General features: G+C 44.6%; 1 protein-coding gene across 1 annotated transcript in view; it reads right to left on the bottom strand.

Annotated features, from left to right (window-relative positions):
• Positions 1 to 18,365, bottom strand: part of SNX30 (sorting nexin family member 30) — a 127,086-nt gene that overhangs the window by 63,637 nt on the left and 45,084 nt on the right. Inside the window, exon 2 of the mRNA XM_003122081.7 lies at positions 8,862 to 9,053. Within this exon, the coding sequence (XP_003122129.3) occupies positions 8,862 to 9,053 (192 nt within the window). The remainder of the gene's footprint in view (positions 1 to 8,861; positions 9,054 to 18,365) is intronic.

The following is an 18,365-nucleotide window of genomic DNA, read 5'->3' as shown; positions in this document are numbered from 1 at the left end:
GATTCTCAACCCTTTGCACCACAGTGGAAACTCCTACTTTACTTATTTTTACCACCACTTGTTCTAGAAAAGATATGGTGATGCATGGAATACAATCAAGTAGGTGAGAAAGATAAAGGAAAAACACGGACAGAGGATAAAGTGGAGCTGGAAACGAGGCTAGCAAAACACACTCACCTCGGAATTCTGCACACTTGTTAAAACTGGGCCACAGACATGACTGTGGATTTCTGGAAAGAAATCCAGTCAGTTATAAGACGTACAGTACTCATAAAATATGCAGGCCAGTAAAACTCCAACTCTGAGCCTGTGGTAAAATTTCCCTCTGTGAAACTTGGGGTCTAACTTAGAAAGGAAAATAAAATACTGAGAAATATTTATCTCTGTTTTCTGATATGTGTGGTAAACAAAACAATAAAAAAAGAAGTGCACACCCACAACTCCGTAATTGTGGAGACGACCACTTGACAGTTTCGTGCCATGTCCTTCCTGAGTTCCAGACTCTAGAAAGCCCCGCAAAGGTCACAAGGTGGTGGGGACACACCTGAAGTCGGAACTACAAACAGGCAACGGAGCCCAGGCGGTGCAATGAAGACTGTCATTGTCACCCCTGCACCCTATGAGCAGCTCCCGGGCTGTGTCTAGGCATCTCCGCCAGATTTTAAGTTCAATGCTTTGGAAGACCTGGACCAGGGCCACAGGAAAATCAATCACCCAGCAGAGCACTCTGTCCCCTGGGCCTCACCCCACCACAAAAGGACCCCCTTTGATTCCCCAGGAGCTGAGGGGCCCAGTGCCTGTGGCCTGGAGCCTTTCCAAACAAGTTTCATTTAATGCAAAATTTACAATCAACCCACTGGAGAGAGATTTGGTCTTTGTCAGAAAGGCCATCTGTCCAGGTCACAGCTGGATCCTAGGAAGTCTGAGTGACCCCTGCCTGCCCCCCACAAGGGGCCTCTTCCTTATCAAATATTAGCCAGCTAATCCCATTCTGCTTCAAAGTCCTGTAGCTCTAAGAGAGCACCTCAGAGTGAGGCCCGGAGAGGCTTCTGCCCTCCTGCGTCTGACAGGAGCTTCCGTTACCACGCCCCCCTCAGATCTTCCCACCCAAGCCCCCTGGAACACCCCATTCCATAATTAAGAAAGTCCCGTCGCTCCTCCGTCTGCTCCAATTCTCCCCTGAGAATACAGCCTCCTCGCTGTCCCATCAGGGGAAAGCGGCTGGTTTTCTGACGTTTCGCAGATCTCTAGGAGCAAGAGTGGCGGCTGACATCCTCCTCATTCTGCTCCGCGCCTCCCGCCTCCCCGTCCCCCATGGCCCCAAGAAAGTCCTTCTGAGGCTCAGGCCATCGAGACACAGACATCTCTACCCCTGCTCACGCCTGTCATCTGCTGACACCCAGGCCTGATGCCCTGAGAGCACCTGGTTCCCGGGCTTCAGAATCTGGGTGCCCTCAAGCCCCCGGTGACTCCCACATACAACACCAACCTCTAAGCCAACCACACTTCATTCCGCTCCCAGGGCCTCGCCGCAGACTTTTTCATCGTGCAGAAATTCAGACAGCTCCTTCTCTAACCAGCATCTCCTGTATTTTAGGCTCTGCCATTTCCCAGGACCCCTGGGTTTTTCAGCCTTGGGACTTAACAAGGTTCCTGATAATCCATCCACTCCTGCCTTTATTTTCTCCCTTATTCAGCATCAAGTCCATGATTCGTCACTTTGACTCTTGTTTGTCAATATCCTAGATGCCCCTTCCCACTGTCATTCACACAACTCTGGCAAAAAGGCAACCATCTACTGCCTGCTTTACTAGATGTAGGCATGGTCTGGTGGAAAAACAAAATCAAGCAAACACCCTGACTGACACAATAAATTCTGCAACGGGACCCTGAACACTGCCAAGCCATCTCTTCACATGTCCTTAGCCAGCTCTCCCCACCCTCCTTCCTAGGAGTTAATGCAAATCCTGCAGACGTTTGGAAAGACTCTAAGCCCCACTTCAAAACCTCTCCCTTAGAAAGGACCTCATCGTGTACCATAGAGAAAACTGCAGATATAAGCAAAGAACCCCTCAACTTCCTGTCACAGAACAAAACAAAACAAAACACTTCCCTTCTTCCTTAGAAACAATGGAAAAAGCACGCCTCCCCCATCAGAGGCCACTCCCTCCCTCCCTCCACTTCATTTTTTTTCCATCTTTGGCTGCCACACAGCATATGGAGTTCCCAGTCCAGGGATCACAACCTAAGCCGTAGCTGGGGCATCGCTGGATCCTAAACCCACTGTGCCGGGCCAGAGACCAAACCTGCAACCCAGTGCTTCCACGATGCCACCGATCCCACTGTGCCACAGCGGGAACTCCCCTCCCTCCGCTTTGGCTAGGGGACGCTCTCCTTCCACCTTCTCAGTGGCTTCCATCCTACCCTCCAATCTTCAACCACTGGTCTCCTTCTCCATCCACACTGGCCAGGTGGCATTTAAACAGGTCTCTTCCACCCATAACAAAATGTCTCTATCCTCTCAAAGCCACATCCCACCCACCCCCCTCCAGGTACTGCTCGTTCTCTCACTCACTTTCATTGCCAAACTACCAGCACTCATGCGGTCTTTTCTTTCTTGCTTCTCACTCAACCTAAGCCACTGCAAACTGTGCGCTGCGCCCACCGAAAGAAACCACTCTCCCCACAGTCATCGGTAACCCCCTTGCCATTAAAGCTAATGCTCACTTGGTAATCCTTATACATCACTTGACCTCTCAGCAGCATTCAGCTGCCACTGACCCCTGAGGCATTTGAAAAAGGGCACTAACTGGGGTGCAACTCTCAGTGATGACTACCTGGCAAGGATAACATACAAGAGGAGGGTGGCTTCCAAAGGGAGCCAAAGGCTCTTCTCTATCCCCCACCCTCCAGCCTATCTGCACATCATCGTCAGTTTCAGTATCAGGCCATGGTAGTTAGACCAGCGTTGGGGGAGGTGCGGGGGTGTTGTCTCGAAAATCACATCTTCTGAAAGCACAGCACAAGACGGGTCTGGGTTCAAGGTCTAACTCCAGCCCATGTTACTGCTGTCTCAGTTTCCTCATTTACAAAAATAAGACTACTACCAGTAGTTACTCACTGAGTGTGAAGATTAATTGATGATTTATTTAAAGCACTTAGCTCTCCCCCCCAAAAAAATGATAGCTCATCCACAGAGCAAAATATTACTGCGGTCTTAGAAATGATAGCATAAAAGTGTGCTCACTGGCATTTACCAGCAGAGAAAGATGTCTGCAACACATTAAGTGAATTGGCAGCATACAATATACTCGTTTTTGCAAATGGATAGAGACAAACAGTTACAGAACTACAAATGATTATCTCTGGCTGGTGAGTTTATAGGTGTTCTTTACTGTTTTAGCTCACTTGAGTTTTATAATTCCTCCACAATGAGTACCTATTACTTACATAAAATAAAAATTAAAGGGTTTCTTAAAACAAGTACAGTATATGGCAAAGGCTCAATAATTAGCTATTATTATGATGTTACTTTCTACAAGTCTGCAGAGAAAACTGTCAGGATCTGCCTGCCCTGAAAAGGCCTCTCCACTTCTGGAGAGATGACATACCCACAGCTTAGACCTGGGTGGGGAATGTATTGCCTGCATTGGCTCTCAGCCCTGGACTTATTTTAGCTCAAGCGAAAGCAGCTCTGTACTTTGGTCCAGCTTTTGTCACCAGGAATCTTAATTAGGCCCGGGAGTCAAAGCTGGAAATAATAAAAGTAAGTGTTTGTACAACCTTGTCCTCTGACCATTAACTTTGCTTGGGAACCCCAGCGCTAGTGGGGGGTCCCGGGAAGAGATCAGGTGTCTGGGACCCTGTGTTCCTGTCCATCCTCACTCTCCTGTGCACAAATACCTCCATGTCCTTTAATACACCATTCAGAGAGATGGCTCCAGGTGCATCACCATGATCAGAAACCTGGTATCCCTATTTGAAACAGGAAAAGGAAAGGACTCTGGGTTTGAACCGATGGTGAGAAGTAAAATTTGGAGTTCCCGCTGTGGTGCAGTGGCTTAAGAATATGGCATTGCCATAGCTGTGGTGCAGCTGGGAACTTCCATATACTGCAGGTGCAGCCAAAAAAAAAAAAAAGAAGAAGTTAAACTTTATCATGCAACAAGTTCACCCCCGGGGCATTGTCCTAGAAGCCAAATTAACATGGGACTGGAACTAGGAAACGGTGATCCTAAGATATTACCTGATTCATTGGAAATCAACCCCAGGAAAAGGGACAGAAATAAGAACACAAAGGAGAGAGGGGCCAGAGGCCAGAGAAGTGGCCGAGAAGAGCAGCGAGCTGGAGTATGTGAATCAGTTAACAGGGAGGGAGGCTGCGGGGTGAAGGACAAGCAAGGGTCGGAACCCAAGAGATGGGCGAGCACTGCTGTGCCAGCGAGGCAGTCACCTTGCCAGTCAGCTGTTTAGAGCACAAATTCAAGAAAAACAGGTTTTGCATTTCACTGACTACAGGGTAAAAAATAAGTTGACCCTACGGGGATGGAAAACAAGTAATTGGAAATGATTCCTAGGAATACTTATATCAAACCTAGGACCTCTGAGGATATAGTGCACATCAAAGCACCTAGCCCGATGCTGAGAAATGTTACCTAGTGGCCAAGGTGATAGGGGCAGACCCCGAGAGCGTGTGTGCACGTGTACACAGACAAGTGTTCAAATGTGAACCAGGTGTGGAAGAGACAAGGCACTATGACAGTGGCATGTGCAGAAAGTCAATAAATATTAGTTCCCATTCCTCCTACTCCTCTCCCTACCATCAAGTCTAATTACACCAAATTATAATCATGGTCTTATTAGAGAGCTTCAGATTGATACAATGATTTATCCATTTCAAGAGTAATGTGATATTAACATGTTAAATTGTATCACCATAGAAAATAAATAGAGAAGTACCAGGACTATGTGTTTTATTTAAAAGATTGTAGTCAGAATTTCTCTGTCATTTGAAGATTTAAAAAAAAAAAAAAATCATAGAGACTAAACAATCATGGAGACCAAACAACAGGCTACTGAAAAACCAATGGGTCAATGAGGAAATCAAAAGGGAAATTTAAAAATAACTTGAGACAAACAACAATGAAAACACAACCACTGAAAATCTGTGGGATGCCGCAAAGCAGTTCTTAGAGGGAAGTTCGTAGCAATACAGGCCTTCCTCAAAAAAGAAGAAAAATCTCAAATCAACAACTTAGCCTACCACCTAAAAGAATTAGAAAAAGGAGAACAAACAAAACCAAAAGTCAGCAGAAGGAAGGAAACCATAAAGATCAGAGAGGAAATCAATACAACAGAGATTCAAAAAACAATAGAAAAAAATAAATAAATAAAACCAAGAGTTGGTTCTTTAAAAGGGTAAACAAAACTGACAAACCTCCCGCCAGATTCAACAAGAAGAAGAGAGACAGAACCCAAACTAAATAAGAAATAAAAAAAGGGGAAATCTCAAATACTGCAGAAATACACACACACACACACAAAAAAGTGAAAACTATAAACAATTATGCCAACAAATTTGACAACCTAGGAGAAATGGACAACTTTCTAGAGACATACAGTGCACCAAAACTGAATCAAGAAGAAACAGATCAACTGAACTGACCAATCACTAAAAATGAAATCGAATATATAATAAAAACTCTCCCTACAAACAAAAGTCCAGGATCAGATGGCTTCACAGGTGAATTTTACCAAACATGCCAAGAACTTATACCCATCTTTCTTAAATTTTTCCTAAATACTGCAGAAGGAACACTTCTGAAGACATTCTATGAAGCCACTATCACCCTAATACCAAAACCAGACAAAGATACACCAAAAAAGAAAATTATAGGCCAATATCTTTGATGAATATAGATGCAAAAATCCTCAACAAAATTTTAGCTAACCAAATCCAGTAACACAAAAAAAGATTATACCCCACAACCAAGTGGGGTTCATCCCAAGTTCAATAAGGATGGTTCAACATACACAAGTCAATCACGTCATACACCACATTAAAAAAGAAAAGTCAAAAACCACATGATCATCTCAATAGATGCAGAAAAAGCAAACGAGAAAATTCAACATCCATTCCTGATAAAAACTCTTACCAACATAAGTACAGAGGGAACCTATCCTAACATAATAAAAGTCATTTATGACAAACCCACAACCAATATAATACTCAACAGAGAAAAGCTGAAAACCTTTCCACTAAAATCTGGGACAAGGATGCCCACTCTCACCACTTTTAGTCAACATAGTATTGGAAGTCCTAGCCACAGCAATCAGACAAACAAAAGGAAAGGAAAGGTATCTAAATTGTAAGAGAAGAGGTAAAATTGTTACTCTACTGTAGATGACATGATACTATATATAGGAAACCCCAAGGACTCCACATAAAAACTACTTGAACTGACCAATGAATCAGCAAAGTAGAAGAATCCAAGATTAACATTCAGAAATCAATTGCACTTCTGTATACTAACAATGAGATTTAGAAAAGGAATATTTTAAAAAAATGCCTTTTATAAGTGTACCCCCAAAAAATTAAATACCTACGAATAAACCTAAGGACATGAAAGACTTAATATGCTAAGAACTAGATGCAAATTAAAGAAGATTCAAAGAAATGGAAAGATACACCATGCTCCTGGATTAAAAAAATTAATATTGATAAAATGGCCATACTACCCAAAGCAGTCTACTGATTTAATGCAATCCCTATCGAATTACGCACAATATTTTTCATAGAACTGGAACAAACAAACCAAAAATTTACATGGAAACATAAAAGACTCAGAATTGCTAAAGCAGTCCTGAAGGGAATAAAAGAAGCAAGAAGGCATAACTCTCCCAGACTTCAGACAATATTACAAAGCCACAGTAATCAAAGACAGTGTGGTATGGTACAAAAACAGACATACAGACCAATGGAACAAAATAGCCCAGAAATAAACCCAGACTCCTATAGTCAATTAATCTTCAACAAAAGAGGCAAGAATGTATAATGGAAAAAGACAGTCTCATCAACAAGTTGTGCTGTGAAAACTGGACAGCTACGTGTAAACCAGTGAAACTAGAACACACCCTCACACCATGCACAAAAATAAATGCAAAATGGCTTAAAGACTTAAACATAAGACAAGATACCATAAAACTCCTAGAAAAGAACATAGGCAAAACATTCTCTGACATCAACTATACACATATTTTCCTAGGTCAGTCCAGTCTCCCAAGGCAATGGAATTAAAAACAAAAATAAACCAATGGAACCTAATCAAACTTACAAGCTGTTTGTAAGCACAGCAAAGGAAACCATTAAAAAAAAAAAAAAAGAAAGAAAAGACAACCTATGGAATGGGAGAAAATAGTTGCAAATGATGCAACTGACAAGGGCTTAATCTCCAAAATATACAAACTACACAAACTACACAAACAACTCAACAGCAAAAAAAAAAAAAAAAAGGGCCCAATCAAAAAACAGGCAGAAGACCTAAACAGACATTTCTTCAAAGAAGACATACGGATGTCCAATAGGCACATGAGAAATTGCTCAACAAGACTAATGAGTAGAGAAATGCAAATCAAAAATACAATGAGGTACCGCCTCACACTGGTCAAAACGCCATCATTGATAAGTCTAACAAATAACAAATGCTGGAGAGAGTGTGCAGAAAAGGAACTCTCCTACACTGCTGGTGGGAATAGGAAATGGTACAACCACTATGGAAAACAGTAGGGAGGTACCTCAGAAAACTAAATACGGAACTACCATAGGATCCAACAATCCCACTCCTGGGCATATATCCAGACAAAACTACAGTTCAAAAAGATACATGCACCACTGTGCTCATAGCAGCACTATTCATAACAGCCAAGACATGGAAACAACCTAAATATCCATCAACAGACAAATGGATAAAGAAGATGTGGTATATATATACACTGGAATACCACTCAGCCATAAAAAAGAAAGAATGTCATTTGCAGCAACATGGATGCAATTAGAGACTCTCCTACTAAGTGAAATAAGTCAGACAGAGAAAGACAAATACCATATGATATCACTCATGTGTGTAATCTAAAATGCGGCACAGGAGTTCTCATTGTGGCTCAGTGGGTTACAAACCTGACTAGTATCCATGAGGATTCGTGTTTGATCCCCAGGCTCACTCAGTGGGTTAGGGATCCGGCGTTGCCATGAGCTGTGGCATGGGTCAAAGTTGTGGCTCGGACCCCATACTGCTGTGGCTGTGGTGTAGGCCGGCAGCTGCAACTCCGTTTCAACCCCTAGCCTGGGAATATATATCTCACACAGATGAACCTATTTATAGAACAGAAACAGACTCACAGACATGGAAAGCAGACCTATGGATGCCAAGAGGGAGAAGAGAGGCAGTGGGGTGGATGAGGAGTTTAGGATCAGTAGGTACAAACTATTACATTTAGAATGGATAAGCAATGACATCCTGCTGTGTAGCACTGGAACAATATCCAATCACTTGTGATAGAACATGATAGTATGAGGGAAGGAATATATATATATATGACTGGGTCACTTTGCTGTACAGCAGAAACTGATGGAACAGTGTAAATCAACTATCCTTAAAATTTTTTTAATTATTAAAAAAATTTTTACATAAAATCCTATTAATCTGAATATATCTGGTCTCCCAAAGAGCTGTACACACAACTGTAATGCAGGTGAACAGAGATGTACAGAGGGAGTGAAAAAGCAGAGGCAGGAGTCACGGCAGTAGGACTCGGATTCTCCAGGACATCCCGCATGGGCGGAAGACAAAGAAGGGACCCACCTTGGTGGTGATCCTGTACGTGATGTAGGTCTCCATCGTGCACACATGCTTCTTGGGATCATCAACCGTGACAAAGAGGTCTCTAGTCTCACCATCAATGTCATCATCAAGCTGAAGTCTGTTGAGAAGGGAAGACGAAGAAGCCGGACTCGCAGTGCCTGCTGGAGTACCACCGTTGGGCAAAATGAGGTCCTGCAAGAAGAAAAGAATCACCTTACAAATCAGATGAAAACCCACCCCTGGAGAACACCAGCAAAAGTAGCTGGTTTAGCCAAACAAAGGAATACCTCTGACGGCAAAAATAATTACAAAGACTCTGAGCCTCTTCTTACTTAACATTTCTTACGTGAATGGGTCTTTTATGACCGAGAGAAATGCAGGACAGGCAGTGCTCTACACCAAATCCTACTGATTCACTTGCCAGCAGGCGCCAGAGGACCAACAGTTCAGGGACCGAGAACATAAGAGCCACCTCCACTGTTGGAATTCAACAGGGAAAGAACTCTGTGAGCACACCACCTTCTCTCTTTCCCCCACTTTCTCCAAACCATCACCTGGGCCCAGATAAAATTAAGGGATCAGAACTCTCTTAAATACCTAACACATTTAAAAACTCACTCAAGCATCACCAAGAGACAACTAAACATTATGTGCCACCTGGAATAAGTTCACAACACTTCCTATGGAGGATGCTTGCCAGAAAATTGAATCTGAATCCTAAAAAAATCTCTAGACACAACACCAATTTATAGGAAATACAGAGGAGTGAGGAACAAGTTAAACAATGCTACAGAGATGGCAGTCAGCAGAATCTACACTATGAGAAACTAAAGAGAACCAAAGACCCAGTTTCTTCAATATGTAAATTGCAAGGAAAGGAGAGAGAGATGGAAGGAACACCTACAGATATGAAGAAACTCAAGAGACTGATCACCGGTTGCAATGGATGCTGACTATAACACAGGGTTAAAAGGTTTCAAGGAGTTCCCGCTGTGGCACAGTGGGTTAAGAATCTGACAGTAGCAGCTTGGGTTCCTGTGGAGGCACAGGTTCACTCCCCAGCCTGGTGCAGTGGATTAAGGATCCAGCACTGCTGGAGCTGTAGCCTAGGTCACAGGTGCAGCTTGGATTCAATCCCTGGCCTGGCAATTTCCATATGCAGAGAATGCGGCCATTAAAGAAAAAGGTTTTGAGATACGCAGGAAAATTTGAATACTGGTTATTCAGTGAGAAGAAGGAATTAGATGTGATAATGAAAGTACTATGACTTTACAAAGTCTTCATATTTTGGTAACGATACCTACATTTTCATAAAGGAAATGATAAGATGTGGTACTTGCGTCAAATAATTAAGAACACTTAGGTAAGTGGGACATAGATGATACAAGAAGCCCCAAAGGTGATCACTGTTGAAGCCAGTACTTTCAGGTTCAGTATAAATTCTCTCTTTAAAAAAAAAAAAGTCGGAGTTCCTGTAGTGGCACAGTGGTTAACGAACCCGACTAGTATCCATGAGGATTTGATCCCTGGTCTCGCTCAGTGGGTTAAGGATCCAGTGTTGCCATGAGCTGTGGTGTAGGTCACAGACATGGCTCGGATCCCATGTTGCTGTGGCTGTGGTGTAGGCTGGCAACTGTAGCTCTGATTCGACCCCTAACCTGGGAACCTCCATATGCCACAGGTGCGGCCCTAAAAAGACAAAAGACAAAAAAATACATAAAGAAATTCTCTCACCTTTTGTATTTGTTTTAAAATTTTCACACACACACACAAATTTGTTTAAAAGGGGCAGGAGGAGCAAGTACCAGAAAAGAAAGGGAAGGGAATATTAAAAACATCGGGAGTTCCCACTGTGGAGCAATGGGATTGGCATTGTCTCTGTGGATGTCACAGGGTGGCAAAAAAAGAAAAATAAATAAATAAAAAGTAAAAACTTATGGACTCCCATCTTCTCAGGCCTTAGCAGGAAGCCACTTGCAATACCCAAAAAAGATGCAGTCTTCCAGTTACCTTTTCTGGTTTTAAGATTTGATAAGAGACCAAAGCCCTGTCTAGCTGCAGATGTGAAAGTCACCTTGGAATCACTCGGAGGCAAAGACTAAGGAATATGGCAAGAAGGTGACGTGATACTAGGCAAAGGGCCTTGGTCAGGAATGTTTTCTGCATTCCTGACCCGTGGGTAATCAGACCACAGGCTGGGGGTGGGAAGGTGCTTTTTCCAGAATGAGCTCTTCTTCTGTGCAGGCTGGATGTGCCGTAGGGAGGAGAATACACAGGAAATGAGAAGGCCACCTAGCAGTCATATCCATCCATGAGCTTCAGGTGATCGTGGCACATCTGGGCAGAGGGTCTGGGACGAGGCAGAGGGAAGCAGGGTCTGGAGCCAAGGGCAATGCCACCCAACGCAAGGGGCGATGGAAAGTAAACCAGAAAGGCACCTTCCTTTGTCTCCCATCACTGCTGACCACAGATAATTTAATCACATGCTTATGCAATGTTAAAAATACTTCTGTCATTACTGAAAGGGTGCCTTTTTCACAGAAAGTACTCCTGGGAATGGACACCACCCCTCCACTTCTCCTCGGCCATGGGGCTTGTCAGCTGGGAAGGCAAACCCCTCAGCAGCTGCTCTCGGTGTGGACAGGCCCACAGAACAGCAGCATCTCGCCAATCTCTTTCCTCAGCACACTGACGCCACAGGGCATAGAGTGTCCACACCCCAGGGTCTGGGGATCGGCAAGGGGACATCTTCTCTGGAGCTGAGACAACCATCATGTCATCATCATTTTGGTAAATATGTAAACCCTGACCTCAGACAAGGCACCACGCTAGGCTCTGAAGGGCCCACCCACATTTTATCAACACCAGCTCACTGGTCCTCAGCATGGCTTTAGCGTCTATGGCTAAACGTCACACAAAAGAAAAAAGAATTCAAAATCTTTAGTAAGGTAAGCCAACATCGGGAGTTCCGTTGTGGCTCAGCAAGTTAAGAATCCAACCAGGATCCATGAGGACATGGGCTTGATCCCTGGCCTGGCTCAGTGGGTCAAGGATCCGGCATTGCTGTGAACTGCAGTGTAGGATGCAGATCCGGCTAGGATCCCACTTTGCTGTGGCTGTGGTGTAGGCCGGCCTGGGAACCCTAGCCTGGGAACTTCCATATGCCGTGGGGTGTGGCCCTTTAAAAAAAAAAAAAAAGATAAGGCAACATCAGCTCAGACAGCAGTTTTCCACAACCTGGCCTGACCTGAGCCTTGAACCTGCCATGCTGTTTCTTTTCCCACCATCGTTGCTTGCAAAGCACACACGGCCCTTTGGCCCTTTCTCTTTTCTTTTTTTTCTTTTTGTCTTTTACCTTTTTAGGGGCCGTACCGGCAGCATATGGAGGTTCTCAGACTAGGGGTCTAATCAGAGCTGTAGCCACCAGCCTACACCGCAGCCACAGCAACACGGCATCAGAGCCATGTCTGCAACCTACACCACCAGCTCATGGCAACACCGGATCCTTAACCCACTGATTGAGGGCAGGGATCAAACCTGCAGCCTCATGGTTCCTAGCTGGCTTCGTTTCTGCTGAGCCACGATGAGAACTCCACACCCTCTCTTTTTTTTTTTTTTTTTTTTTTTTTAATGTAGAGGGCTCCAAAGGTCTCACAGGAATCTGCTCAAACACCCCCTCCTCTTGGAATCCTCCCTTGATCCACTCCCTGGCAGAATTAGTCACTCCCTTCTCAATATTTTGACGATACTGCCACTGAAGCCATTGTCAGTTTTTATCATTTATTTTACACATATAACTAACCTGCCAGCGCTGTGCATCCCCCAACACCAGCAACTGTGCCTTGTTCATGTGTGCATGTGAAATTGTCCACCTGTTTGCAGGCCTCCCTGTGACTCTAGGCCAACTCCCCTCACCTCTGCTCTGGGGAACCTCAGCTACTAACCCTCCAGGAAGCCCACATAAAACGTCTAAAGTGCCCTGGCCAGACAGTGGAAAATTAACTAGTTCGCAAATCAGTTAGTGGGGGTTGGGGAGGCGAGAGTCAACCAGAGCTTGTCACACTGCAGATTCTTTGCTCTGAGGACAATACGACCAGGGAAGACACCCCTACTGCAGGGCGTGTCACGGCGTATCCCCTGAGCACATGGGAAGAGCTGGTGAACCCCAGAAGCCTGTGACTTCCCTCTGTTTCCATGGCACATGTGTGCACGGCACTTACACATTCTCATTTCACCACACCCTCTGTCAACCTTGTGAGGTTAATGGACAGATACTATCTCTACCGACGAGGAAACAGACTCAAAAAGGTTAAGGACCACGTCCAAATGTTTCAAAGCTGGCCACCGCCATGCTGAGCTGAGCCCAGGTTTCTGGCTCCTACTTCAAGGATGTCATCAAGCTGAATCCCCTTTGTGTGGCTTTTTCCAACCCAACAATGTCCCCCATCTTCATTCTCTGGCCATGAATCCTTTTGGGCAAACATGAAGCTTCTGTTTTTAAAGCCAGTCAAGGAATGCTAACATCTTCCCTTAGGATCTTTTTTTTTTTTCGCCTCCTCCACTTTTTAGGACCACACTTGTGGTATATGGAAGTTCCCAGGCTAAGGGTCGAATCGGAGCTGCAGCTGCCAGCCTATGTCACAGTCACAGCCACAGCAACGCAAGATCTGAGCCACCTCTGTGACCTACACCACAGCTCCCAGCAATGCCGGATCCTTAACCCAATGAGTGAGGCCAGGGACTGGACCCATGTCCTCATAGATACGAGTTGAGTTCTCAACCTGCTGAGCCACAAGAGGAACTCCCTCCCTTAGGGCCTTAATACAGATTATTCCCCAGATAACTCCCCTCAAGATATGGTCCCCATGAGGGGGAAAAAAACAAAAAAAGCGGAGGGAAAATATGAAAACATTAGGAGGAAGTGTGGTTGGTTGGGGGTAGGGGGGGTAGAATGAGGGTTAGATGGACTGAGTGACCCCAGGTCTCGTCCACCCTCAGATCCCTCCAGAGTGGGTCTGCTTCACTGGGCCCTGAGTTTAAGAGCAGGCACTGTAGGACAGCAGCACCTTTAAACTGAGTTACAGGAGTTCCCATCGTGGCGCAGTGGAAATGAATCCAACCAGGAACCATGAGGTTGTGGGTTCGATCCCTGACCTCGCTCGGTGGCTTAAGGATCCGGCGTTGCCGTGAGCTGTGGTATAGGTCGTAGACTCGGCTTGGATCTGGTGCTGCTGCGGCTGTGGTGTAGGCTGGCAGCTGTAGCTCCAATTAGATCCCTAGCCTGGGAACCTCCATATGCCATGGGTGTGGCCCTAAAAAGACAAAAAAAATTTAAAAATTTAAAAAATAAACTGAGTTACAGAAGGCGAGATGCGAGAGAATCTTTGAGCTCAACACGAAAGTCTCCTATTTTATTGTTGCTGTCCTACGGCCAGAGTGCTCTCTGAAAAACGTCAATCCAGACACATCACGTCCACCCCGTTCCAAGCTCTCAAAGATAACCATCTAATCACATTCAGAATAAAGCCCAGACTCCCTCCCATAACCTGCCAGGAACAACATGACCTTATCACCCTCTCTGACCTCATCCCAGACATTCTCCGCCCTCCCCTCCAGCTCAACCTGCTCCACACACTCTGGCCTTGGCTCATCCTGACTGCAGGACCTTCGTCACTCTGCCTGAAACACTGCTCCCCACTCCAAGTCCCCCCTAGGCTGGCTCTTCTCCTCAAACAGGCTTCTGCTCAAACCACACCTACTCAGAGAGGCCTTCCCAGCCCATGGAAATCTAAAACTATCACTGTGCCCCTGCATCACTGTCCAGTCCCTTCCCTGGCTTTATTTTTGCCATAGGATTTATCACTGTCTGAAAATTTATTATTGATTGATGGATTGATTGCCTGTCTGACTCCAAACCAGTCTCTAACTTCCACATGAGCAAAGACTTTGTCTTGTTCGCCCCTCCATCCTCGGGTACATAGTAGGTATTCAATAAGCATTTGATGAATGAGTCAGGTTTAGAAGGGACCCAACTCAATCTCTTGCCAGTATACGGTACTTAATAAATGTCTGTTGAATGACAACGAAACTGAGGCTAATGAATCTGAGGAGACTGCCCAGTTCTGACCCCAGTTCCACTATTTAGTCGCATCATGGCTGCAGCAAATGTCTTAATGTCTCTATGCCCTGGTTTCCTCGTTTATATAATGGGAATAATGGGATTGAGTGAGTTAGCATATGGAGCAATTGGAACAGTGCCTGGTACATGGCAGGCACTATATCACCATTAAAATACTCCAAAAAAGAAAGTCAACCCCTCTGCAATTATTCCTACATCCCCTTACAGACTATGGGCCAGGGTTCACAGACAATAAATGCTGCTGAAAACTGAAAGTGCACCTACACTCACAGTGGGTGCCTAAACCACACCTCCCTTGATGATGTTGCTGTAGCAACAGATACATCTACAGGAGCCCTTGGGTGAGTTACATCTACGTGGCTGATAAATGAAAACTCCTCATTGCTCCAAAATACCAGCTCCTACTATATAGGTTTTGTTATAAGAGAACTTCTTCTCCCCGCCACCCCTTTTTACCTAGAAAGAGAAAAACATAACTAGGCCACTGTGGAACTCCCCCAGTTCAAAGAATTTCAATGACAAGGTCCACCATTGTGGCCAGCCAGCCGCAGGATTATTAAATTAACATACATCCCCAGCAAAATTCTATATTACATTAAGGGTGTGTGAAAAGAGTGACCTACATTAGGAGCCAATACAGATTTCATAAAAACAAGTCGTGCTAAAATACTATCTATAATTTCCCTTTTTGATACGATGAGGGGAATGCGGACAACACGACGGTCTAGTTTCAGCAGCACTAGCCAACGGCGCTCACGGCATCCTTAAAGGGGAAGGAGGCTCTCAGGACGCTCAGGCTGTACCTGACTTGGGTTAATTCACCATCCTCCTGCCAGGCACAGAGGAGATGCCTGAAGAATGACTGTGCCCTACACAGAACACTCTTGACTGCTGACTTTGTTAAAGTCAGGCCAACTTTGAACAATAAATTCAAAGGGAAAAAAAAAATCTCAAAATTGCTCCGTTTAAAGACATTTCTAACAGAGCAAAGAACGCAGAGTGAAGCCTGGAAAAGTCCCAAAGCCTGACTAATCAGGAAACGATCATGTTTACGTTAATAAGAATGTTACACACTCATTGAAAAATTACAAATCTAGACTTCCAGATAAACTCAGTGTATTAGTCAGAAGCCTTTGCTTTCTCCCTCTTTCCACCTTCCAGATACAAACTTAACCACCTAGAGAACAGGAGAGAAAGAGCAGTGGTGGGAGCGGGGTGGCGAGAGAAAAACAGTGACTGGAATGGTACCAGACTGGAAACTAGCAAAGGGTACCTACCATCCAAATGTTAAAACTTCTGAAGATTTTCTACAAGAGATCATCGGGATGCAGCTGAGAAAGGAACAAAGAGGTAGCTTTCAACACACGTCACTGAGGTTAGTTAGATTATGAGGGTTATTTACGAAGTAGAAAATATCCTGAACCCTCATACACACTCTACGTTGAATGCGTAATTGTCTGGGGGGATGAGGGTGTGGAAGGGCCCGCAGTGGGGAATGAGGACCTGCAGAGCATCTGGCTACTGTGAGCAAAGTCTCGAGCCCAGGCAGATACTCTTAAGAGGAGCACCAGCAGAGGGTGTCCTGCACCCACCGTTTCGTCTCACAAACAGATGCAAGAGAAAGGTCAGAGGAACACGAAGGCACTGACTGCACTTCCACAAAGTCAGCTGCCTGAACTGGGTGGGTCCACCAAGGACGCAAGTCTTGGTGTCCTTGGATGGGCTCTACCAAGATGAGGAGAGCACCTAAGACAAGAAGGCAGGCAGGCTATACTGGATCCAGACACAGAGAGGGACCAGGGTGAGTCTTCCTGACCAACTGTCCAGGAACCTGGCTGGCTTTCTTCTGATTCATTTTCCCACGGAGAGATCATGCATCTGACCTGTCAAGTGACGACTGGGGCCCACCTAAGATCCAAGAAGACAACTCCAACACATCAAGTAGAAAGAAGGGAATCGAGTAATTCACTTGTTCTGGTGAGAGGCAAGTAACAGGCCTCTATGACCTCATCGGACCCAAGAAAAGCAAAACATGAGGAAAGAAGCACAGTCCTCAAGAGCAGAGAAATACACACATTTGAAAAAGGTTTATCCCATGAAACAGAACACTTTAGTCCACGTCTATTTTATGCTCCCATCAAAAAAAAAAAGATCAGGAATTCCCGACATGGCACAGCAGAAACGAATCTGACTAGGAACCATGAGATTGCAGGTCCAATTCCTGGCCTTGCTCAGTGGGTTGAGGACCCAGCGTTGCCATGAGCTGTGGTGTAGGTCGCAGATGCAGCTCGGATCTGGTGTGGCTGTAGCTGTGGTGTAGGCTGGCAGCTGCAGCTCCAATTAGACCCCTAGGGCTGGGAACCTCCATATGCCATGGGTGTGGCCCTAAAAAACAAAACAAAACAAAAAGTCAAAAAAAGTGGAAGATGGAATAAAAAATTAAAGCAGAAATTAAAAGCAGGAGTTCCCGTAGTGGCACAGTGGTTAACGAATACGACTAGGAACCATGAGGTTGCAGATTCGATCTCTGGCCTTACTCAGTGGATTAAGGATCCGGCGTTGCCGTGAGCTGTGGTGTAGGTTGCAGACTCGGTTCGGATCCCGAGTTGCTGTGGTTGAGGTGTAGCCCGGCAGCTACAGCTCCGATTGGACCCCTAGCCTGGGAACCTCCATATGCCATGGGAGTGGCCCTAGAAAAGGCAAAAAGACAAAAAAAAAAAAAAAAAAAAAAAGAAAAGAAATTAAAAGCAGAAAAGAGCAAAAGCTATAAACAAACCCAACAAACCCAACATTTAATTCTTCTAAAAGCTGAATTAGATAAACCAAAACTTAGGAGGCCTAATCAATACAGAAAGAGGGAGGGGGAGAAATGAGCAATAAGTAACTATTTATATCTTACACCTATGAATGACTGTAAATTATAAGGATGTGCTACGAATAGCTATGCTAATAAACCTGGACATCTCCATGGGTTAGATGGCTTTGCAGGAAAATGTACGGCCAAGGTGAAATTAAATTGAGGCAGAGAAACTCAACAAATAAACAACCTCAGAACTACTGTCAGAGAACTTTTACTGAAAGGTGAGCTAAAGCCCCTAAGGTTTTAGAGCTGAGCTCTAATGAACCTCGAGGAGCAAGTCCTGTTTTACTCAAATACTCTAAGATACATTTTTGAATGAGAAAACTTTCCAATCATTTTATTAGGATTACCTATAGCTGATATCAAAAGAGTAAGACAAAAAAGGAAATCAGATATAAGTGTAAACTTCATCAATAAAGCAACAGCAAATAATATATTAGAAGAATTTTTTTTTCTTTTTATAACCACACTGATGGCATATGAAAGTTCCCAAGCTAGGGGCTGA

Source organism: Sus scrofa, chromosome 1 (assembly GCF_054392235.1).
Source record: "Sus scrofa isolate SSC_HxYL_T2T_F1_AM1 chromosome 1, Sscrofa_HxYL_maternal_Yorkshire_Landrace_v2.0, whole genome shotgun sequence".
NCBI lineage: Eukaryota > Metazoa > Chordata > Mammalia > Artiodactyla > Suidae > Sus > Sus scrofa.
This window is presented reverse-complemented; position numbering and strand designations above follow the sequence as displayed.